General features: G+C 47.1%; 1 protein-coding gene across 1 annotated transcript in view; it reads left to right on the plus strand.

The window, feature by feature from the left end:
• LOC135921156 (beta-hexosaminidase subunit alpha-like) overlaps positions 1 to 26154 on the plus strand; it is a 274254-nt gene that overhangs the window by 147585 nt on the left and 100515 nt on the right. The window contains exons 8-9 of the mRNA XM_065455467.1: positions 9093 to 9297; positions 15570 to 15656. Coding sequence (XP_065311539.1) covers positions 9093 to 9297; positions 15570 to 15656 — 292 coding nt within the window. The remainder of the gene's footprint in view (positions 1 to 9092; positions 9298 to 15569; positions 15657 to 26154) is intronic.

Below are 26154 nucleotides of genomic sequence, written 5' to 3' on the forward strand. Positions count from 1 at the left end.
TAAGTACCGGCTGGCTACCCTGTGCTGGGGAAAGGGGTAAAGGGAATAAAAGGAGAAAGAAGAAGAAGAAGGGAAGAGGGTATTTACTATTACACGTAAATACCCAAGGAAGTGAATGGAGAAACGCCGCCGTGGTAGCTCAGTTGGTAAAGCATCGCACGCGAAATGCGAAAGTTGTGGGTTCGGTTCCCACCTGCGGTAAGTTGTTTTTTCATCCACTTTAGTTTCCGTTAATTTATCGTTTATTTATTTCATTTATTAAGCACAAGTAATTTCCCCTACGTTGTCCTTGGTGTCAGCATTTGTTGGCTTCTCATGATATGACTAATAAAAATCGGGCCCCTCGGTTAACCCCCTTTCTTCTCGTTTATTACATAACAAGGGTCTCGAATACGGCAACATTGATGCATTCAGGTACCATATGTGGGTTTATTGAACATTTGCCTTCACCCATAAAGATCACGTTCTCGTGATTCCTGCGGCAAAAAGGACGTTCCACGTCCGCCGCCAAGGTCTGTGAGTGGTGGCACTGGCTAACAGTCCCAGGGTTCTACTATTACACGTAGGAGGAGGAGGCAAAGGAGAGGAAAGACAGGGAGGTTAGCCAGTGTAAGTACCGGCTGGCTACCCTGTGCTGGGGAAAGGGGTAAAGGGAATAAAAGGAGAAAGAAGAAGAAGAAGGGAAGAGGGTATTTACTATTACACGTAAATACCCAAGGAAGTGAATGGAGAAACGCCGCCGTGGTAGCTCAGTTGGTAAAGCATCGCACGCGAAATGCGAAAGTTGTGGGTTCGGTTCCCACCTGCGGTAAGTTGTTTTTTCATCCACTTTAGTTTCCGTTAATTTATCGTTTCTTTATTTCGTTTATTAAGCACAAGTAATTTCCCCTATGCTGTCCTTGGTGTCAGTGTTTGTTGGCTTCTCATGATATGACTAATAAAAATCGGGCCCCTCGGTTAACCCCCTTTCTTCGCGTTTATCTCATGAGCGAGTTATAGTTGGGCCGGCTGAAAGGCGACTGCTTGTGAATGAGCTTTGCAAGTGCTGGATTTGTGCATTGTTTGTACACTTTTTCTAGTATTTAGCGCAGAAACTTATAAAAACGCGAATCACGGCTTTTTATTCCCAATACAACATCAAGCACGTGAATTCTATGAACCAGGGAAGAATAACGTTTCTTTCCACGATAAGGATATCGGAAGAATACTAACACACTCTTTGTCAGATTACCTATTGTTCAGACACAATTAATAATCTTGTCATTTCGTCCTTTTGCCTGCGCGTTACAGCGCACAAATGAAAAAGAGGCAAGCGTGCTGCAGCTGAAGTGCCGCAGTACGCTGGCGTGCTGCACTACGCGGCTAACGAGCCGTCGCGTAATTTTTTGACAATAATGCTAGAGTAGTCTCGAAGGCTGTTCTTTGCTGACGCGATTTGATAAATGATTTGTTGTGCAGAGGCAGAATGTCGAAATGACGCGAGTGATAATTGGATCGAGAGCAATAGAAAAGTTTGGCGAAGTGTGCGTTAGTGTTGCGCTGATATGCTAGAAAGGTAGGAACGGTCATTCGTTGTCCATCTTCCTATAAGCCGTAAGCCAGTGTGTATCTGGAATTTTTTCCGTTCTTCAAGTTTCTGCGCTGAACACTTGAAAAGGTTATGCATGCAGACCTGAATTCGTGCCTGACGTTTTCGATAACGTGAAAATCATGCAGTTCATCACTTTTTGGTGCGGTGCTCTAACAAATTGTAAGAGTGGTTTTGGCATGAAATCAGCATAGTAAATGGGGGGGGGCGGAAGAGAGAGAGGCTTTTACGATGTTGCGTGATTGTGAGAAAATAGCTAGCCTTTGGCGTCGAGCTGGCATGACACCGAGATTCATTTCAGTAATGTACGTCAGTAGGAAAGGTCGCACTACTTTCGAAGCTGCGGATGCTCCCATGCTGGGCGTTGTTTATGGATTTGGTAGGATAAAAATGAGATAACGTGAAATACCGAATATGCATGCTTTAAAGCGTTCGCCCGAATTTACGTTGCGATCGAGTGGTCAAGCGGGGGGATGACTACAGTGGCTGTAGATGCGGATTAAGATTCGCTGAGGCTCCTTAGCAGAACATGGAGTAGTGACCATAGAGCGTGCACTGATTGGTTGGAATGGCTTTAGTCAGCACGGACAGCCTATTCCTGTGGAACCGTTGGACATTGATTTCTATAGCAGTTGAAGCAGTGGCAAGGATTTGTGCAACAAATCTGGACAAGAAATGTGAAGACAGTGTGTCATCCTAGGCTCGTCTGTCATGCGAGCGCACGCGCCAGCTCGTCAGTAGAGTGTGACACTTATTAGGACCACACGTGGTTATCACGCATTGTGCTATACATACCCATTCCGTGCTGTTCATAAACGTCATTTCTTGTTGAATTACACTCGTGGAATGCCTGATGCATCCATGCCTCAGGGGTAAACATTTTCTCTATGGAAGACGTTCAGGCACAAAATAGTCTACGCTTAAGAATGATTTCATGAATACTTCATTCATTTCATATTGTCACGTGGTAGTAACGGTGACGAAAGAAGCAGTACGGTGGAATACAAAACCAGCTTTTATTGGGCGAACCTGTGCCCACAAAACAGGCTACACTTATAGCACAACGAAAGCGGCGAACACGCTCGGCGATCGTCGAAAATCTGATCAGCGGGTCAAGCGCGTCGGCTTTTATAGATCAGTCGTCGAATGTTCCAGATTAACTGATGGGACCCGCGTGTCTTCCACAAAGTTCTACACCATTCGTGTCACGCGATGAAATCTGATAACACAAGGTTCGGCGACAACAGACACGCGGATAGAAGCGTCGATAACTTTCCAGGAACGTCGGATACATGCAGGCGCGTCCCTCACTCTGCGATTACAGTTGTTAAGCGGCGAAACGTGGTTGCGCGATAAAGATAAGTACACGTGTCATTACCCCCCTCTTAAAAAAAGCATCGACCCGATGCTGCAAACAAACGAAAGTAACAAAGAAAAGCACTCGTAGCAAAGAAAACAACAAACTAAGGAAGTTCATCAGCGTCCGTAAAATGGTTTAAGGCGCACCACGTGGACCACTTCAGATCGTGCGCGGCGCCGCTGTGAGTGCGAAATGCCGTCTGGCACGGCCTCATAGTCTAGTGCGCCAATACGTCGGATGACCTTGTAGGGTCCGAAATAGCGTCGCAGCAGCTTTTCACTGAGTCCTCGCCGGCGTATCGGGGTCCATACCCAAACACGGTCGCCGGGCTGGTACTCGACGAAGCGTCTTCGGAGGTTGTAGTGTCGGTTGTCGGTACGCTGCTGGGTCTTGATCCGTAGGCGGGCGAGCTGTCGGGCTTCTTCGGCGCGCTGGAGATAGCTAGCGACGTCAACATTCTCTTCGTCAGTGATGTGGGGCAGCATGGCGTCGAGCGTCGTCGTCGGGTTCCTGCCGTAAACCAGCTTAAACGGCGTGATCTGTGTTGTTTCTTGCACCGCCGTGTTGTAAGCGAATGTTACGTACGGCAGGACGGCATCCCAGGTCTTGTGTTCGACGTCGACGTACATCGCTAGCATGTCGGCGAGGGTCTTATTCAGCCGCTCCGTAAGGCCATTCGTCTGCGGGTGGTAGGCCGTGGTCCTCCTGTGCCTTGTATGACTGTATTTCAGAATGGCTTGGGTAAGATCCGCTGTAAAGGCCGTTCCTCTGTCGGTGATGAGGACTTCTGGGGCGCCATGTCGAAGCAGGATGTTTTCGACATAGAATTTCGCCACTTCGGCTGCGCTACCTTTCGTCAGTGCTTTAGTTTCAGCGAAGCGGGTGAGGTAGTCTGTCGCCACGACGATCCACTTATTTCCGGTTGTTGACGTCGGAAAGGGTCCCAGCAAGTCCATCCCGATCTGCTGGAATGGTCGGCAAGGAGGCTCGATTGGCTGTAGTAATCCGGCTGGCCTTGTCGGCGGTGTCTTGCGTCGCTGACAGTCTCGGCATGTTCTGACATAACGGGCGACGTCGGCGGTCAGGCGCGGCCAATAATACTTTTCTTGAATCCTCGATAGTGTCCGGGAAAAACCGAGGTGTCCAGCGGTCGGATCGTCATGTAGGGCGTGCAATACTTCTGGACGAAGTCCTGACGGGACAACAAGAAGGTAATTGGCGCGGACTGGTGAGAAGTTCTTCTTCACGAGTAGACTGTCTTGAAGCGTGAAGGAAGATAATCCGCGCTTAAATGCCCTGGGGACAACGTCGGTGTGCCCTTCCAAATAATCGACGAGGCCTTTAAGTTCCGGGTCCGCTCGTTGTTGTTCGGCGAAGTCTTCCGCGCTTATTATACCAAGGAAGGCGTCGTCATCCTCGCCATCTTGCGGCGGCGGGTCAATGGGGGCGCGTGATAGGCAATCGGCGTCTGAGTGTTTTCGTCCGGACTTGTATGTTACAGTGATGTCGTATTCTTGTAGTCTGAGGCTCCACCGTGCCAGCCGTCCTGAGGGATCCTTTAAATTCGCTAGCCAGCACAAGGCGTGATGGTCGCTGACGAGTTTGAATGGCCTGCCATATAGGTAAGGGCGAAATTTCGCTGTAGCCCAAACGATGGCGAAGCATTCCTTTTCGGTTGCAGAATAATTGCCTTCCGCTTTTGACAACGACCGGCTAGCGGTAGCTATCACGTGTTCATGTCCATCTTTTCTCTGGACCAGGACGGCGCCGAGGCCTAGGCTACTGGCGTCAGTGTGGATTTCGGTATCGGCGTTCTCGTCGAAGTGCGCAAGTACGGGCGGCGACTGCATGCGTCGTTTGAGTTCTTGAAATGCCTCGGCCTGCGGCGTTTCCCACTTGAACTCGACGTCACATTTAGTTAGCTGCGTCAGCGGCTCCGCGATGCGTGAAAAGTTCTTGACAAATCACCTGTAGTAGGCGCACATGCCAAGAAATCTACGCACTGCCTTCTTGTCGAAGGGCTGTGGGAACTTTGCTGTGGCAGCTGCCTTCTGCGGGTCGGGGCGGACTCCAGATTTGCTGATGACGTGGCCTAAAAATGGAAGCTCCTCGTAAGCGAAGCGGGACTTTTCCGGCTTCAGAGTAAGTCCTGATGTCCTGATGGCCTCTAGTACTGTTGCCAGCCGCCTAAGGTGAACGTCGAAATTTTCGGCGAAGACGACGACGTCATCCAAGTATACGAGACAGGTCTGCCACTTCAATCCTGCTAAAACCGTGTCCATCACGCGCTGGAACGTTGCAGGCGCCGAGCACAGTCCGAATGGCATAACCTTGAACTCGTAGAGGCCGTCTGGGGTGATGAAGGCGGTCTTTTCGCGATCTCTTTCGTCGACTTCTATTTGCCAATAGCCAGACTTGAGATCCATGGACGAGAAGTATTTAGCGTTGCAGAGCCGATCCAATGCGTCGTCTATCCGTGGGAGGGGGTATACGTCCTTCTTCGTGATCTTGTTCAGACGCCGATAATCGACGCAGAAACGTAGGGTTCCGTCCTTTTTCTTTACCAGAACAACAGGGGATGCCCACGGGCTTTTCGATGGCTGGATGATGTCGTCGCGCAGCATTTCGTCGACTTGTTCTCTTATAGCTTCACGTTCTCGCGCCGAAACTCGGTAAGGGCTCTGACGGAGTGGTCGAGCGCATTCCTCGGTGATTATGCGATGCTTGGCGACTGGTGTTTGTCGAATCCTCGATGACGTCGAAAAGCAGCCTTTGTATCGTCGGAGCAGACTTCTCAGCTGCTGTTGCTTAATCATAGGGAGATTTGGATTAATGTCGTAGTCTGGTTCGGGAACCATGGTCGTCGGGGTAGATGCGGCGGAATCCGATAGGACAAACGCATTACTTGTTTCCAGAATTTCCTCGATGTACGCGATCGTCGTGCCCTTGTTGATGTGCTTGAACTCCTGGCTGAAGTTTGTCAGCAACACTTCAGTTTTCCCTCCATGCAGTCGAGCGATCCCTCTTGCGACGCAAATTTCACGGTCTAGCAGTAGACGTTGGTCGCCTTCGATGACGGCTTCTACGTCAGCGGGTGTTTCGGTGCTGACCGAAATAACAATGCTGCAGCGAGGCGGTATGCTCACTTGATCTTCAAGCACACTCAAGGCGTGGTGACTACGAGGGCTCTCCGGCGGCATTGCTTTATCTTCCGACAGCGTTACTGACTTCGACTTGAGGTTGATGATTGCGCCGTGTTGGTCCAGGAAGTCCATACCGAGAATGACGTCTCGTGAACACTGTTGGAGGATAACGAAGGTGGCAGGGTAAGTCCGGTCATGAATGGTTATTCTTGCCGTGCAGATCCCAGTCGGCGTGATGAGGTGTCCTCCAGTGGTGCGAATCTGAGGGCCTTCCCATGCGGTCTTCACTTTCTTCAACTGGGCGGCGATGTGTCCACTCATTACGGAGTAATCGGCCCCTGTGTCGACTAAGGCAGTGACTTTGTGGCCGTCGAGAAGCACGTCGAGGTCGGTTGTTCTTTGTCTGGCATTGCAGTTAGGTCTTGGCGTTGGATCACGGCTGCGTCGTGTTGAAATGAAGTTGGAACGTCGCGTCGTCAAGTCGTCTTTCCTCGGTGTAGTTTTGGCTTCGAGACTTCGTCGGGACGGCGGCGTGTCGTCATTAGGTCGTCGAGATGGTTTCTTCGTCGTCTTCGTCGGCGGCGGAGGATCTTGGTCAGTTCGACGAACAGCAACCGCACCTCCATCGGTTGCTGCTTTTAGTTTTCCGGGTATGGGCTCGCTGACCGGCCCCGGGCTGGGCCAGTGTATGGTCGGCGCTGCGGCGACAGGTAGCGGCCTGGTGATGGCGAACGGGACGGCCGTCGAGGGCTCCACTGAGTAGCGGCGAGGTAATCGGCGATGTCACGTGGGCGCTCGCCAAGCTGTGGACGCGGCGCGTTGACGGCGAAACCTCGCAGTCCCACCTCCCTGTACGGACATCGTCGGTAGACGTGACTCGCTTCTCCGCAGTGGTACCAGAGCGGGCGGTGGTCAGGAGCACGCCAGATGTCCGTCTTCCTCGCGTAGGTGCGCTGGGCGACGGGTGGTCGTGCTGGCGGTCGTGCATCGCTTGCGGCTCTCGCTGCGGCGATTCAGGGGCTACTCCAAGTTGTTGTTGGAGCTCCTCACGCACGGCGTCGGCAATCGAAGCCACTTGAGGCTGTGATGATGGGAACAGCTTTTGTAGCTCCTCCCGCACGACAGCTCGGATAGTCTCGCGTAGGTCGTCGGCGGCGAGTGACTGAACTCCGGCGTAGTGGGTAGAGCTTGTACGGCGGTTGAATTGCCGGTTCCGCATTTCAAGTGTCTTCTCGATGCTGGTGGCCTCGCGAAGGAACTCTTCTACGGTCTTCGGTGGGCTTCGTATCATTGTGCCGAAAAGTTCTTCCTTCACACCACGCATGAGAAGGTGGACTTTCTTCTCCTCAGGCATATCCGGGTCGGCATGGCGGAACAGACGTTTCATTTCTTCCGTGAAGATGGCGACGTTCTCGTTAGGTAGCTGCACTCGGGCGTCCAGCATGGCTTCGGCCCTTTCCTTGCGCACGACGCTCGTAATGGTGCGCAGGAAGCCGGTACGGAAGAGGTCCCATGTTGTCAAGGTCGACTCCCGGTTCTCAAACCACGTTCTGGCGGCATCTTCTAAGGCAAAGTATACATGCCGCAGCTTGTCGTCGGAGTCCCAGTTGTTAAAAGTCGCGATTCGTTCGTAGGTCTCCAACCAGGATTCTGGGTCTTCAGTCGCTACTCCATGGAAGGTCGGTGGGTCCCGAGGTTGTTGTAGGATAACGGGGGACGCTGGGGCAGCCATTGGGGTTGTTTTGACCACGATCTTCTTTGTCGACTCAGGTAGAAGTCCGTGCTCTGGGGGCAGTCCTTGCAGTCTGCGGCTAGCACGCTGTTCTTCCGCGATGTTAGTTTTGTCCTCGGGCTTTGGGCTTGGATCGCGGCTTTGCGGGGGCGTTCGGTACATGAACGCACAAGCACCTCCACCAGATGTCACGTGGTAGTGACAGTGACGAAAGAAGCAGTACGGTGGAATACAAAACTAGCTTTTATTGGGCGAACCTGTGCCCACAAGACAGGCTACACTTATAGCACAACGAAAGCGGCGAACACGCTCGGCGATCGTCGAAAATCTGATCAGCGGGTCAAGCGCGTCGGCTTTTATAGATCAGTCGTCGAATGTTCCAGATTAACTGATGGGAACCGCGTGTCTTCCACAAAGTTCTACACCATTCGTGTCACGCGATGAAATCTGATAACACAAGGTTCGGCGACAACAGACACGCGGATAGAAGCGTCGATAACTTTCCAGAAACGTCGGATACATGCAGGCGCGTCCCTCACTCTGCGATTACAGTTGTTAAGCGGCGAAACGTGGTTGCGCGATAAAGATAAGTACACGTGTCAATATGTACTGCCGTGCCGAGTGTTGCGTGGAACATGCGCCTTCATTTCTCACCGCCTACATGGAGTCCTGTACTAACGTATTTTAATAATTTGTTCTCCAGAGAGAGTCATTCATATCCTATTACATAACAGCATATGTACTTTTTTGCTTCGCGCTGCGATTTTTACTAATGCAGGATGTAAAAGAAGTTTTTTTTTTGAGTATGCTCCTTAAAACGCAATTCAATATTTCTGGTAACGTGAATTAGTGTTTTTTACAGGGAGCTGCTTTTGCAATCGAGCATTAGTATCACTGCCAGTTTTTCACTTCTACGCAGCATTTTCTACCAGTAAGCGGTTACTTGAAAGAAAATTTAATTATTTTATCTTATCACCCTGTATCTTCCTGTATTGTTCGATGGGGGCGAAATGCGAAAACACCCGTGTACTTAGCTTTAGGTGCACGTTAAAGAACCCCAGGTGGTCGAAATTTCCGGAGTCCTCCACTACGGCGTGCCTCATAATCAGAAAGTGGTTTTGGCACGTAAAACCCCATAATTTAATTTTATTTCCTGTATTGTTTGCATGTTTGTTTTCGTTTGTGATCTTGACATGTGCAAATAAAGTATGCAAAAATTGCAATCATTATAAACCATTGTCTGCCTCGTCTTCCCTGCCGTTCCCTCAGGCCACACGCTTTCCTGGGGCGAGGCATATCCCGAGCTGCTGACCACGTGCTATGATGGCCACGTGCCGAATGGCCGGCTTGGGCCGGTTGACCCGACGCGCAACGAGACATACGCTTTTCTTGGCCATTTCTTCGCCGAGATTGCGCGTGTGTTTCCGGACCAGTACCTGCACCTAGGAGGGGACGAGGTCAGCTTCCTATGCTGGTAAGTGTTAGTGGTACACGCGGCCGCAGCGCTACTAGCTGGTAATATAACCTAATTTTCCTAAGGGGATCGTAGCCCTGAGTGACGTAATTTACCGTGCCATGGGAATACAATGAGGTCATTTCTTTTTAGCTTATATAATTATCAGCGGGTCAAGCGCGTCGGCTTTTATAGATCAGTCGTCAAATGTTCCAGATTAACTGATGGGACCCGCGTCCCATCAGTTAATCAGTTAATCAGTTAATCAGGCGGATGAGATTAAGAAGTTTGCAGGCACGGCATGGCCACAATTAGTACATGACCGGGGTTGTTGGAGAAGCATGGGAGAGGCCTTTGCCCTGCAGTGGGCGCAACCAGGCTGATGATGATGATGATGATGACAGAGGTCTTGAACCAAAGGCCGCGGAATATAGGAAGGAAGGGCTAAGATAATGAGAAATAGTAGTCGAAAGTAAGCGAAATCGCCGATCTCAAACAGGAATGACAGACGGTCGATCCAGCAAGGCAAAGAGAGTGGTAGCTTCGCCCGAAAGGCGCAGTATTGATTGCGATAGCAAATTATTCGACACCTTTGTGAAGTAAAGATAGTAGATTTATTGGCCGCAGAAATTTGTAAACATTCGCTTAGGGACTACGTTACCAAGTACGGTGTCACGCACGCACAGGAGAACATGAACACATCTGACTTGATGACCCTGGACACTCTCTGTCAAAACGTTGGCACGAGGATGCGCGGCGGCAGCAAGTGAGCAGACCTTCGTGCTGTTTCTCACTTCAGCACAAATTAAGTGGCGAAAACGCAGCACACACGAAGCTCTAAGCCATCGGTACACATACAATCTAACCCCATCGCAGGTCGCTTTCAAAGTAGGGCCCTCGCGACGGAGCTCAGTCGCGCCGTACGCCCCCGCCGCTGGAGTAGAACCCCCCCCCCCCCCCCCTCCCACTCCCACACCAGTGTCTCCGCCGTCTCCCCTTGCGCGCGTGAGATGGAGCCAGCGTCCTTGGCTCACCTAAAGCCCCTTGATGATTTGAAAGTAGCGACACTCTCCTCCTCACGGCGCTTTCCTCCTTGATTCTCCTCGCCCGCCGGCTGCGCACGGCACGCTATTCCTCCTGGGCTCCCGCGGACGGGCCGCAGGATTCTATGGAGGCGTGTTATATTGGGCCAGTTGCGCGCCCCAGTGGGGTTGAAAATTTTGAGCAATGCTAATAACAGCATCGATAATGCTGAAGGCAACGTTTATGAGGAGGTTGGTTTTTTTCTTAAAGCCGTATGAACGGGGTATACTGATTTAAAGGGAGCTTTGAGGTGAGTTCTATACTCCAGACAATTTTTCTGCCACATGATCAGATGCTTTACTTCGTGCGTCTGGTCTAGTATTGCTTGTGACACATCCCTTTGTGTGTGGCTTATTAAGCGTAAGCCTTAGACCTCTGTTTCAAGGTCCCGTTGTGAGCTACAGAAAATATCACGTGACCGAAGGAAGGCGGGAAGCGAACCAAAGCATGTGCAGCCGCGTATAAGAGATGATTAATGATTACCAAAGTAATGATTGATTACTGATTGGATTGTTGTTCATGCACCCTAATCCATCCCCAATCGGTCTTAATACCCTTTCATCAACACTTCACATTAATCCACCATAATCCGCCTTAATTCTCCTCCACGCACCTAAATCTTTATTCATGCATCTTAATCCTTCGCAATGCACTCTAATTCACCTTAATCTTCTTTAACACACTCTAATCAACCTTAATCCTCCCTAATCCACCTTATGTCAACCACTAATGATTCATTAAGTAACGGGTAATCATTCTTTCATATAGGGTGGACGTGCTTTGGGTCCCCTCTGGCCTTCCTTGGGTCACGTGATACTTCCAGTTTAGAACGCGACCTTGAAACAAAGATCTAAATGCTTTCGCCTTAAAACTTAAAAAAAGCTCAATTTTGACTTGTGAACGCTCATCACCTGCAATACTACGGGGATACTTGCCACTAATTTTTTCAGGGCGCAAAGCAGAATCAATAATACTGCGCTTCCGACTGAATAACAACAGTTAGCGACGTGCGAAGTGATGGAGCGACCCCAGAATATTAAGCATACTGAGGACAACCGCAACAAAATCGCTCGTGAGCAGGCCGCAAGAATGATAAAATAATGCAGCATTACGGGATGCTTTGCTAGAGCTATAAGAAAGACTCCTCAGCTCGCAAACAACGCTGTTCTTTGTCAGAACAAAGTTGCTTCGACCAATGTCATGCAGCCACTGCTTCCTACGCAAGCCGTTACGCTTTCGTTGTGGTATCATAAAAACGGCATAACCATCCTCAGGCTTCTTGCTGAAGTTATATGCGCAACAGCCCGGCATGGCGCTAGCACATAGACCAGAAACACTGCGCACAACGTTCGCTACGCCGAGCTAAAGCACCGAGCCAGCCGTGCTCAGGAGGAAAATGGCGCGAACGAAGAAGAAAAACACAAGCAAAACTCAAGATCCGCGCGTTTCCAAGGGCAACGGCAGGGAGACCAATCGTCGTTCAGAAAAACGGGGGCAAAACTAGTTGCCGCGGGGGGGGGACACGCAAGGGGCGAGGAGGAGGTGAGGAGGTCGCGCCTCCTCCTCGCGCCGCCTCCTCGGTCGCGTATCAAGGGACTTTACGTGTAACTAAAGCCCCTTGATGTTTGAAAGTAGCGACACTCTCCTCCTCACGGCGCTTTCCTCCTCGATTCTCCTCGCCCGCCGGCTGCGCACGGCACGCTATTCCTCCCTGGCTCCCGCGGACGGGCCGCAGGATTCTATGGAGGCGTGTTATTTTGGGCCAGTTGCGCGCCCCAGTGGGGTTGAAAATTTTGAGAAATGTTAATAACAGCATCGATAATGCTAGAGGCAACATTTATGACGGGGTTGGTTTTTTCCTAAAGCCGTATGAACGGTGTATACCGATGTAAACGGAGCTTTTGAGGCGAGTTTAAACTCCAGACAGTTTTTCTGCCGCATGATGAGATGCTTTACTTTGTGCGTCTGATCTAGTATTGCTTGTGACACATCCCTTTGTGTGCGGCATATTAAGCAAAAGTCTTAGACCTCTGTTTCAAGGTCGTGTTGTCACCTAGAGAAAATATCGCGTGACCGAAAGAAGGCGGGAAGCGAACCAAAGCATGTGCACCCGTGTATAAGACATGATTATTGATTAGCAAAGTTATGATTGATTAGTGATTGGATTAAGATTAATTCGGGTGTATTAAGGAGGGTTAAAGTCGATGAAAGTGGATTAGGGTGAATGATGGTGAATTAAGGTGCATTAGTAAATATAAAGGTGTATAAAGAAGGACTAGGCTGGATTAAGGTGGATGAAGGTGGATTAGGGTGAATTAGGAGGGATTAAGGTACATTATAGGGGATTAAGGCCGATTAAGTTGGATGAAGGATGTCTTACCGCAGTAAGCTTTAGAAGGCTTTCACGCTCGCTTCTCTTGGGCGATAAATAAGAACACCTGGCACCCTTTTTTCTTGCCTGTGCGCGTATGTGCACCGCAGTTAATATATTCAGCATGCCTTAATTAGTCGCGAGTGCATCGACTGTCCGTGCCTTTGTCTTCACAATGTGAAAGTTATAGCTTTTTTGCTGTGGTCTGTAAACTGAATAGGACGATTGCGGAATTTCAGTGTGAAAAAGCGGTGCCGGCAACCGCTCATTGACTACAGTAGTAGAAGCCGAGGAAAGGCATCTAATGAATATTCTTTAGGGGTCGCCGTCAAGGAAGCGTTAAGAAATACTCGGTATATCTATAGGAGAAGACATTCTATATCTTTAGGCAAGAGAAACGCCTTTGGATAACGTATTGTAATAGTTCACAACGAAATTTTGTTACATTATGTAGTAGCATATTTAAATTTGATTTGTATTAAGCATCACAAAACATTTCTAGCAACGAAAATCAAACAGCATTGTCAGCAGAATGTTTTATTTTTATGTACACGCACTAACGTTGGTTGACAAGATACACGTAACCGAGAACATAAAATAGAATATTCGACAACAATAATAATAGTACTGAATATAATATTCAACATCAGAATCAATGCTAGTGTAGAATTATGAGAAAAAGAGACGCTCAAGAGAACACAGCAGTGGTAAGATATCATGAGAAGCCAACAAAGACGCGAAGGACAACATAGGGGAAATTACTAGTGCTTACCGATTGAATTAAACAAATGATAAATTAATGGCAATGAAAGTCAGCGAAAGCAAACTTTTTTCAGCTTCAGCTTTTTTTTTCCCGAGTCTTTGTAATATGCGCGGCTCAAATTGGTCTTCAGTGAAATGTAGCTAGAACAATTAGAGAAGAGTTAGTCACTCAGGCGGGATGAGTAAAACGTCTTCATACATTTATAGTAATACGTTACTGAGGGCAACCGCATTTTTATGCAACGTACAAATTGCCGCAACAAAAACGCTGGTGAGCAGGCCGGAAGAATTACTAGATGCATTACGATATGATTTGCTACGAGCAATGAGAGACGCCTCACCTCGCAAACAACGCTGTTCTTTGTCGGAACAAAGTTCTTTCGGCCGATGTTATGCAGCCACTGCTTCTTGCGCAAGCCGTCACGCTTTCCTTGCGGTATCACAAAAACGGCATAACCATGCTCAGGCTTCTTGTTGCAGTTATATGCGCAACAGCAAGGCATAGCGCTAGCTTATACAGCAGGAAACACAGCTTTCAACGTTCGCTACGCCGAGCTAAAGCGCCGAGCCAGCCGTGCTGAGGAGGAAAATGGCGCGAACGAAAAAGAAAAACACAAGCAAGACTCAAGATCCGCGCGTTTCCAAGGGCAACGGCAGGGAGACCAATCGTCGTGCAGGAAAACGGGGGCAAAACTGGTTGCCGTGGGGGGGACGCGCAAGGGGCGAGGAGGAGGCGAGGAGGTCGCGCGGCGGCGGCAGAGTTCAAAGAGTGGCGGTACTTTCAAATTATCAAGGGACTTTACGTGTAACCGGCTGCCAGCGCCACCTGGACCTCTCTTTCCGATGCATCGCGGAAAGGCTTCAAAGCCGGCGGCGCGGTACACACACTTCCCTATTTTAGACACTGTACGGTGGTGCCGCTCGGTCTCGTCAGCAGCTCTCAGGAGGGACCACGGGCACTGGCACCAGGGCGCACCGTCAACCGCCAGAGCCGTTCTCTATTTCCGATGATTCCTGAATGGCTGCCGAAGCGGACCATCAGCCGCTCGTGTGTAGACTGGCCAGGCTGGGTCCGCGAGCAGGCAGGCACCAAGGCGGATGGGTAGCCGTCTCGATTACCCTAGATTTACCCGAGCTCCTTTCACCCCACCGTCCGCAATCGAATATCGAAAAATCGAACGGCAGGGAGACCAATCGTCGTGCAGAAAAACGGGGGCAAAACTGGTTGCCGCGGGGGGGACACGCAAGGGGCGAGGAGGAGGCGAGGAGGTCGCGCGGCGGCGGCAGAGTTCAAAGAGTCGCGGTACTTTCAAATTATCAAGGGACTTTAGCTACGCCGAGCTAAAGCGCCGAGCCAGCCGTGCTCAGGAGGAAAATGGCGCGAACGAAAAAGAAAAACACAAGCAAAACTCAAGATCCGCGCGTTTCCAAGGGCAACGGCAGGGAGAGCAATCGTCGAGCAGATAAACGGGGCGAAACTGGTTACCGCGGGGGGAAAGCGCAAGGGGCGAGGAGGAGGCGAGGAGGTCGCGCGGCGGCGGCAGAGTTCAGAGAGTGTCGCTACTTTCAAATCATCAAGGGACTTTAGGCTCACCCATCGCACGCTCTCACCCGTGCTACACAGCGTACGGTGAGAGCTGGCGATATTATCGCACTTGGCCTTATTACGGAACATTGCGGAGATGGCACAAATGTGCGGAGAGCACTTATATATTTGCTATCGCAATTATAAGAGATATATTTTGAACTCCAGTATTTTGCGCCATTACTGTCAGCGATTGTATTTCCCATCGTATAAAACTATCACTACGTTCGCGCCTTGCAGAATCCACTGTTTGGCATTCTAACCAATGATCAAACAATATTCTACAGACTATCCAATGTTGGCGAATGCTGCGTGGGCGACTGCACATATTATTCATAAAAGTTGGTGTTCTTTAAGAATTCGCAAGTGCTACGTGGAAATGGTTGGCGCAGGACAGAGGTAATTGGATATCGCAGGTGGAGGGCTTCGTCCTGCAGTGGACATAAAATAGGCTGATGATGGTGATGCTGATGATTGTTCTTCTTTCTGCAGGATGTCTAATCCAAACGTCACTAGCTTCATGCGAAAGATGGGTTTTCCTTGGCGTTTTGACAAGCTGGAGGACTACTACATCCAGAGGTTTGTTATGGATATTCTCAATATTAAGGTGTTGTCTAGGTTCTGTGGCACAAATAAGTGAGCAACCGCAGTGGATTTTGATTAATATATAAGTTTAATATATAAATTTGCCCCGTGCACATAACTCTGATTTCTAACGTGACAAGGCGTCTCCAAAAGCTAGTCAATAAGGAGCTGCAGTTATGATAGAGTTGTGAGGTGCTTTTACGTTTTACACGTAACACCGAAGGCGCACTGTTCACACAGTTTGATAGCGCATGGTGATAGTGACCTCCACCGAGCTACATTTGCAAATACTGACTCGTGTTCGTTTGCGCCAGGAAATGGTAACTTTCCCAGTTGCACTAAACCGACCTGGGACAGTTACCGCGTCGTAAAAACGTGTCTCGGAACAGTAAGCTACTGGGCTGGATGGTTTGACATTATGTCTTGGAAAGGAGAGCTGGAGAAGTGTTGCAGAAAAAAGGAGACCAGGACAGTGGGCTCCTTTTTACTGCAACACTTCTGCGCTCCTATTAGAAAATATAAAAAAGCGAATTAAGGAACTTCGAAGCAGCGGAACAAACTGCAGGCCCACAGTCTGTTGCTTGATAATTTATTTATTTTATTTTAGCCGAGGGTTTTCGAACAGCAGCATCAATTTTTTAACACTCAGGTAAAAACTTTACCATAGGATCACCTTTATTCCGCTAAACGGCAAGCGAAACTTGTTGGTGTTATATTTTACAGTGATAACCGGAAGTCTCCACCCTAAATCTCAATCACTTTCAGCGTGGGCATAGGACGCAGCTAGTGACATTCCGTTGGACGGTTCATATTGCTGCACGACGAGAAGGCGTTCCTGGCCGTTGAGGGACAGTTTGTGGCCGCATAAGATGTTTTTGTGAAGGCAGAAAAAAGTACAATGAAGGGACGGGTGTGGCAGAGCTAAGACTGTCGATGGTACAACGTAAAGCTGACTCGAGGCGTTGTTTGTAACTCTTAAGGAAGTTCTAATAGACAAGATGCAGGCGTCGATATCTCACAGAACGACATGGGCGGATCCATGAGATTCTGTGACATCCACACGGTATCTTGGTGGAGGTAACCCGATATTAAAACCGCCGAAAGTGAGCATTCTTGAAGACGGGGAGCCCAAAGGCCGAGGCGGCCTGCTAGGGCTTCGGCTCTTAGGCTGACGGGTTAGGCTCACGCGCTCGTACATGACGATCCTGTCACTGACGTCTGAGCCATCCACGCAATCAAGTTCGCAGGCCCCGAGAGTGCAAAAGAATCACAATAGCTTGTGACTGCTCCGCCGTCATTATGCAGGCTTGCAGCTGTTGCGCCGGCGCAATCAAGAAGGTGACCGCTTCGAAGCTTGGTTGACGGAATGAGCGCGCGGAGCCGGCTTACGCAACACTTCCACAAGAAAAAATATTTGCGGTGATGGCGTACCTTTACAACTTACAACTGTATACAAGGTTACAATTGGTAAAACAGCTATGAGCAGCGGCGACGGCTGCAGGGCTCTCGCGCGCTTTTAGCCTCTTCGTCGTACTCGTCGTCATCGTCCGATTGTACTACACTCTAAAAACTAGGAAGGGTATCGCAGGAGTGAAGCGGCCGGTTCGCTCTTCAAAGCGTCGTTTTACTCTCGCAAACTGTCGAGGAGAGTGAAATGCATTGTTCACTCTCTCACCAAGGAGAGAGTGAAATGTGCTTCTCGCTCTCCCTTTCAGAGAGAGAGTATAATGCCCGTTCTACTCTTGCGGCAATAGAGAACAAAACGTAGCGTAATCTTCTGCTTCAACTGTGAATGGCTGGCCCCGAACATCGCAATGTTTATTTCATGCACGCTGAGCAAAGAACACATCGTTTTGCTTCTAAGAGAACACAGGCCGCCGCAGTTCAAAGGAACGCGTAGCGAGCGCTCTACTTTTTCACTCGGAATTGCTCCACCGCGCGCGCGCGTGCTCAAGATCGCGGAACAAGACAGCACCGGAGAAAGGTGATCCATCCAGCCAGCGAGCAGTAAAGCAGCAGAAAAGGCCAGCCAAGAGAGATCGTGTGTCAGCCATCTCGCGTCCCCACTTTCTAAAAACAAAGAGAGTGCCGGGCACTCTCTTTGAGGGAGTAGCAGCTTGTCCCATATTTCACTCTCTTTTCGAGAGTCGATCGACCCTCTTGAGAGAGAGTAGGTCAACTCCTGTTGACAGAGTTTTGTTACTCCACCGCAAGGGATTGCTAGTACTCTTCTGCAGAGTGCTAATACTCTCACCGCAGGGGTAATGGCACTCCACCAGACCGAGTACTTCTACTTCCCCAAACAGAGTGCTAGTACTCGTCCCAATACCCTCTTAGCGAAGTCCTGGCCACGCATGCAGGCAGGAAATCAGATCAAATTAGGGTCACTGATATACCGCTCCCTAGGCGGCTCCTCAGAGTCAGTGGCCCAATTCCAAGCGGACTTCAGAGTAGGCGTGAGCAAACTTAAGCAGGATTTTAAAGTCATTTTTCCTGGCTATTTGCTGCCTACCATGAGGCGTGACTGCTCGGAATTATTAGGTCGAGGTGCTAGAATCCAGGGTTTGTAGCGATCCTTGAAAACCCTTTATCTCTAATATGCCATTTTCAAGGCATTGAAAACCCTGGAATTTTTAGAAGTACTGGAAAATCCTTAAATTTGTACTCTTGGCTAGACTTAGCAGACATTGCCAAGCATTTTTTTCCCTTCTGTGACACTCTTCGCATGTCACAGATAATTGTCTGTGGAGGTAATAGAAGGAAAGCGAGATCCTTAAAGTTGAAATTACAAAGGAGCTCCAGATACCAGTTTTAGGCACATGGAACCGGCGACGAATTTACTTGGAGGAGCAGAAGCAGGAAGCTCAACAGTTTAGGCTTTCAAAGAAAAGCCGTGATGAGTAAATTGAGAGCTACAGACACAATAAAAGGAAATTACAAATGACTATTGCTTATTTGGTGGTGAAAAGTTGAGGCAACAGATGACATCCCATACACTGTCAAACCAAACAGTATTCAAAAACTACAAATGTTGCAGGTCCAAGTAGTTAATTGTGCTATTGCAGAAAAACTTCGAGCGCTTTCTTGAAATGCTTCCTTGTGTGCGTTTAGTGATGGGCGGTGAAAGGCAAATTAGCAGCTTTTCAAATGTTTGAAATCAGTGAAATGCGATTTGTTTTGTATTCTTTTGTTTGCATTAAAGTTACCGATGTTGTTGAACATGTTATTGCCTGTCCAAACTACTAAAAAAATCGCACGAGGTCCTTGAAGTTACTGTGTCGCGGTCTCGAAAGTTCTTGAAAACCATTGCATTTTTTTCTTCAATATTGCTATGAACCCAGTAGAACAACTGTCATGGAGTAAAAACCTTGGCTGAACAGGGGCTTATACGAAGAGCACAGGAAGACTAGAAATGCAGTAGTAGGCATGGAGGGCCCTGAAAGAAATGTGCCACACCTGCTCGTCTGCCTTGTTTCTGCATTGACTGTCACATTTTTATTAGAAGTGCAATTTATGTTCTACTCTCCAATAAACGCAACATTACCAACTCCAGTGCGAGGCAGTCCTTCAGCCAGTGCAGAACTCTCTGTGAATCCCTGTCAGCTCTGTCATTTTTGAACCATTGTAGTACAATATTTGTTAAACTGGCTTCTCAGAATATGAGGAGTATACTCTTAAAGTAACTGTTCATTTGTATGCAGAAGTTCAGGTCCTCAGTTCGGTTGCATGACAAATTGCCATACCTCAATAGATAGAAGAAAAAATGTTATTAGAGGTAATTAAAATCCGAACAGTAATAATCACAACAATATAATGACACATTTCTTTTGGTGCTTATACAGCCCATGCCTTGGCAGTGTATAAATTCAACTATACATCGCAAGTACTGTGTCCTGACCACTATTATTCACATGTGTAAAACCATCACAGCAATTCTTCAACAAATATCACAGTGATTAGTGACATACACTTTGTAACTGCTTTACATGAGCATAATGTATACAAATGGTCCCTGTCTACCTACACATGACTAGTGGCACCCGAGTACTATTACTCACAGGTGTAAAGCCAACAAAGCAGTTCTTTAAAAATATCACCGCCCTTAGTGACGTACATGCTGTAACTCCCTTGTAAAAGCTTAATACAAACACGTGAGCACACAGAAAGCTAGCAGTGGGCCTACATGGAAATACCACCGCCGCAATACTAATTCACATGTGTAAAACCAACCAAGCACTTCTTTAAAGAATATCACAATGCTTAGTGACATACATTTTGTAACTAGCTTATATAAGCTTTATACAAACATGAGAACATACACGAAGCTATCGGTGCACCTACATAGAAGTGCAGCCATCTGAACACTATTATTTGCAAGTGTAAGCTCAACAGAACGGTTCGTTATAGTGACGCCCATTTTGTAACTGCCTTACACAAGCTTAGTGCAAGCACAATGCGGAAAAAAATAAGTTAAAAACTTGCTCTATGAATACACAAACAGATCAACACAAATGGTAAACACCGCTTTGAAGACACGTGACCGTGTCAAAGCGCAGTGCTGTGCCGGTTGAAACTGCCATCGACAAAAGTATTGAGCAATGCTTAAACCACACGCAACAAAGTGCTGAAAGACTGCGTCTTTAACGTACCTATTTAATTCAAATTTCTTGAATATAGGGCTCTTTTGCAGATAAGGCATCTGATCCAACTGACCTGATTTTACACCTGCTAAATGCATACAATGCACTCAGATATAACTGGTAATAATAATTATAAAAGGCATTTAAAAACTTGATAGTGTGATGAAGATGCATGACTAGAAAAGTTCTGTCCCCCTCGTACTTGTTGAAAAGGTGTAAGTACGACACATGTTCTTTTTTTCCGCAATTTTTAGAATAATGGACACCCGGGAACCTCAAACCCACAAAAAAAAGAAGATACTGCTGTGTTAATAGTGTTGTGAATAATTTTTTGTGAAAGTTTTTTACAGACAAGTTGCAGTCTCGGTTCTGGAGATTGAGCTGTATCATGCAAAATAACATGGAAAGTGGTCACATAGGAGCATGACACTATGCCATAATGTTCGTTTCAGTTGACTATCTTGCCCTACAAGACTGCGAGTCGGCCTAGTTGGAACAAATTCATCTTGAAACTTATGGTGCGCAACAAACAGGGACGAAGAATAGAAGAAACACGAGGACGAGCGCTTTCTAACAACTGGTTTTATTTTTGAAGAACCACCTGCTTATATAGTTTCAAGTTTTAAGTTTCAAGATGAACTTGCCCTACAAGTCACTGCTCACTGTGACCAGTGATGGAACAACAGTGTCTGTGTGATTTTCATCACACTTCTGTCCTATGCCATCCTTACCAGAGTTGGCGGCACATAGATACGCAAATTTCGATAGTGTTGCTTTCTCAGGTGGTTGCTTTGATTTGCTCAATATCAGTTGGCCCTTCAGCTGCATCAAACTTCTTTTTTACCTCTTCAACAACAACATAAACAACTATCTTATGACACCTGTGTTGTCCTTCTAGTTGCCTACAAAGACCAGTTATTTTAGCAACAACACTGACAGTCTCTACTATCTTTTAATGGGGAAGAGGTGTGTCCCACCATGTGTTCCACATTGTTGTCGCTATGTGGGCTGGCTGGGGAGGCAACAACTGTAATATGTTTGCGTATCTTAAAGTGATGCTTGTACTGTGTTATAACACCTAACTTAGTCTTGCACTTGCTGCACAAGAACACTGGCTCAGTCGTGGTGAAAAGCTTTTGTATGTTGAGTAAATGAGTTGTATGCACTACAAAAAAGGCACAGTGATAGCACACATGTTGCTGTACCGCGCCTGGTGCGGTTCCTTCTGACACTGCTGCTGATGCTGACACGTTGCTGCTTGCCTCGTACACTGTTGCAGCTGCAGTAGACATGGCCGTCTCTGTATCTATTGCTGCCGTGCCACCTGTCATGGTAACTCCAGGTGGTATCGCGCTCATTTCTGCAACAGAGATGTCGTTTGTCCCTTGAGGGCTCTCGTCATCAGGGCCAATAATTTCGTTGGCATTGTCTCCTGCACCGAAGAACCAATAAAAACAGCCTGAATTAATAAACATAACTCTAAAAAGTACGGACATCAAAACTTAACCACAGGCTTTGCACATCAGTGACCAGGCCCTATGAATAATACTTGGAGGAGGAGTTACACAATTGTGTGTGTACATTACAGTTAAGCCTCATTAGAAGAGATACTCAAGTGGCATGGGAAACATGTCTCTCGAAACCAAAAATTTTAAAACACTGAGGAGCCAGACTAGATCACTTTATTATGCATCATCACTAAAGTATGTTTAGAGATATCTGAAGAAATAATTGCTCAGGGTGGCTCAAAGGGCCCCTAAACCACTCCTCGACACTTTTTGAACATTTCAAGTAAACACGCGCATCAAAATCAGAATGTCGTCACAATTGGCGATGCCAAACGCCACAGTGCGTAGCACTGTGGGCGCACCACAATATGAAGAAAACGACCCCGTGCGCCTCTCTGGACCTATCCTGCTTCCCCCCCAGTTTGTCCTGACATCACCAGGCTGTCTCTGATGATGTCACCGGTTTCCAGTGCTGTCGATTGGTCGAACAAAGTGTACGACTGCCGGCAAGGCCTGCAAGCAAATACACACTCCTTCTTCTTCGTCGCGTTGCTAGCGATGCCATTGTGGGCAGCCAATGGGGGCAAAGAACAGAAACGCCAACAGAAGGGTCTCCCTATGGGGCTCTTCAACTAGAGTCACCATACAGTTCCATTGTATTGGCGAGGTCATTAGCGCCACCGCTCGCAGGACGACGGGCCTGCGCGGCAGCAACAGAGCTCGTTGGTGATGGCCTGTCCCGTAACATTTGGAGGTGTACTAGGCGAGGAAAAGACGATACTGTCCAGATGGCGCGTACCAGATGAAGGAGTAAAATGAGCGGGGACTACTTTTCAACAATCAAACACGTAGCTGCACTATTACTGCACCGTTTCGAAAAATTCCCGTGGCTACATGTTCGTTGCCTTAACATGTACAACTGCAACACCGCAACTAAATTTCAACCTCGGTGGTTTAGGGGCCCTTTAAAGAAGACATTCACAGCTTTTTAGTGACTGTAGATTGTGTTAGCTTCCTTCCTAACTTCTGGAAGTTAAACACTTCACTTTGCAAGCCTTGTTGCTCGCAGTGCCTTTGAGGTGCTCTTAGACGCTCGTCAGCTTCAACTGTCGACACTTTCTGCCCTGCACTGTCCCCGTTGCCCTCCTTTTCCAGTTGATGCTAAAGAGACATGCGCAATTGACTTGTGTGAGGATTGCGTGATCTTTACGCCCTTCGGAGCACACAAGGTGCATGAAGTGAATGTGTCTGGGTTGTGTCCCTTCGAAGTAGTGAATACTTAAAAAGTCGTTAGTAACAAAGGTGTCTCTTGTGTACAGTGTTGTTAACGTGGCAAACATCGGAAAACCAACCAAACCATTTTCAGATGTCTCTTACAACCAAGTGTATATTGTAATGAGATTCTACTGAACTGAATATTTGTCATCTATGGATCACCTGCATGTACATATAGTCACAAAGACATGTTGTGTGGAATGGCGAATCAGGAAAAAGCTCGTACTTTTACTTTTTGTCCCTAACATCAGCAGCTGATAACAATACGATAAAAACAGGTAATGAGGCTAGCATAGAACATAATCCTTGAGCTCTAAACAGTTTTTTGGGCCCGCATCATTCCCTCATGACATAAAGAAACAACTTGATTGCAGTAACGGCTGCATATGATCTGAGTTGATTGAAACAAACAATACGTAAGGTTGCCCTGTATGTAATTTTATCAGAGTGCTTTTTAGATGTCCTGCTGGCGATCCTGGCTGCACGATGTTTCTAATGCTTTTTGGCACGATTCCTTTCTTTTCCACTCCACTCTTTTTTCTGGTTTTCTCCCTTTACCCTTCCCCCTTGCGTAAAATAGCACACCTGACGTATCAAATCTGTTGAATTATTGTGTGTATCAAACCTGTTAACATGCGGGCTTCCCTGTGGTCTGTGTCGTATTTTTGCGCTGTACAAGTCAATTTAAAATGAAAGATGGAATGTCCCTGCCTTTAGTTTAATTGCATATATATATATATATATATATATATATATATATATATATATATATATATATATATATATATATATATATATATATATATATATATATATATATATATATATATATTTGTCTCTCTCATGTTTTGAATTATATGTACATTCAGGAGTGCCAGCATGCTCTTCTCCCCTGCTCCAGTGACGAAAAGGAAAGCCTTTTTATTTGCCATAGTACAACATTCACAGGTTTTCGCTGCGCCCATTACATCACTTATCATATGGATCTGTCACAATACAGAGTAGCAGTAGTCCATAATACTAACCCATCCCAACATAACTATAAATTAGCACATACCGACATGCTGTGAAACAGCTGTTGCAAAGCCGCTGGTGCTGGCAATTTCTGCAGCACTGCAGTGGTACAGCCGAGTGCCACCTGTATAATGACAAATGCATACGCATATTAGTAACTCACTAGTTGCTGATGGTTTCATAAGCTTTACACTACACAATAAGGTTTTCTAGACAACTTTGTTGGAACAAATACACATAATTAGGACACCATTTAAATACTAACACGATTAATTGCCCCCAATCTCTCACTCACTAAGGGATAATACTACTGAAACATCGGTGGAGCGCTCAGATTAACACAGCCCATAAAGGACAAGGTTTCTTTGAGGAAAACGGCTATAACAGGGGTTAGTTTTCTTGATCATTTTATGTGCTAGCTTTGATTTAAATGTCATGCAGTACTATAAAGTATGAAGTGCCACATTTCTAGCAGTAGAAGGTGTCGTCAGCCTCATGGTACAACTGATTTTTGCACTCTTTGTGTCAGTGAGCCGTCATACAAAGAAAACCGAATTCACACATACATATACAGTGCCAAGTGCACTCCTCCTGCTGAAAACGCAGCCGCCAGTTCCAATGCTGCTGAAAGGAAAGGTTATATAGAGCGCGAGACTGCATGGAACTACCACTTATGACTGTAAGTGCGTGATCTGCTCATTGGAGAGGTAGTCACATGCTATTTCTGGTCTCTTTTAGAAGCATAACTAAAGGATGAATTAAAATCGATTCATAAGTCACGAATTTCGAGCATCCACAGTTTGGTTAGATAACTAGTGAGGAAAAGACATGTTTACCTGGAATAGCAACTTTTTTTCCTGCTGCAAAAATTTCCTTCGAAATAATGAAATAACTTTACAGCGTCATAATATATTGTGGTTCTCGCAACTACTTGCCGGCAGTGGCGAGTTACAGTGTTTATATCTGACTCATTTGGCGACAATACTGCCAAACACAAATGCTTCACGAACACGAGAACACGTCCCTCGCAGAGAATAGCAACCATATATGCCTCTGTGAGACATGATCGCACCTTTGTGGTCAAAATGTACATTAGAACGACACCACCATCTCATTAAAAAAAGCCTGAGTACAAGGCAGCAGCCAACTGCATAATGTGAAATTGCAACTGATGTGCACTTACTGGTGGCCTGTGCTCGAGTCACTTCTGGCAGTTGACTGGGTGCTAAGAAATGCACGTCCTAAGTTTTCCCTAAAAAACATACAGGGTTATGTCAAATGTTGAAAATATATATACACCGGCATTTCATAAGTTGCAAAACAAATGAGTAAACTAATAAACAACTGTAATGTAAACAGAGTACACATGATAAGATAGGCTGTCAACTGGCAATGCATTACGCGAGAAACCTAATGCATAGGAATGACTATATGTGTACACACGAAGCTGACACACAATTTAATTCGCTCTAGGTTTTTCCGTGCAGTATATTCAAAATATTATGTCTTATGGTTAGAGCAAAATTAGTGTAAATTACGCACTAAATTATGTACCCTGGAAAACCTTTCTTCAATATGCACCTGTGCGCGCTTCTAATGAGTAGCGTTGTAAAATTTACGTACATGGCACTTAACAAAGTTGCTGAACACGGATTTCCTTTGCCCTGTGTCGTGTACAGTTAGCTACATATATCTGACCCCCCCCCTTTTTTGTACTAGCCATGCTGTGTGCCATTGCACCTATACGCACGTAAATAAACCTCACGACACAGAAATAAACAAATGTGCCAATCACCCATGCGTGCATGTTGTAGTGGGCCTAACCTAACCAAGCATGGGCTGTTGCTTTTTATAGTATACACAGGCACCGTGCTCATTGCATGTATGTATCAGGTCACTAAGCAAATATGCAATTGCATTGTACCACTATTTTTTATCACATGGATGTATCTGTTGAGAGGCAAGACAAAAAGCAGTCACTTCTCAGATCTTATCAGCTTTTTAAAAACACATTTCTAACTTTTCAATGACACTTGCTGCTATGTGTTTGTCTCC

This window comes from Dermacentor albipictus, chromosome 8, assembly GCF_038994185.2.
Source record: "Dermacentor albipictus isolate Rhodes 1998 colony chromosome 8, USDA_Dalb.pri_finalv2, whole genome shotgun sequence".
Taxonomy (NCBI): domain Eukaryota; kingdom Metazoa; phylum Arthropoda; class Arachnida; order Ixodida; family Ixodidae; genus Dermacentor; species Dermacentor albipictus.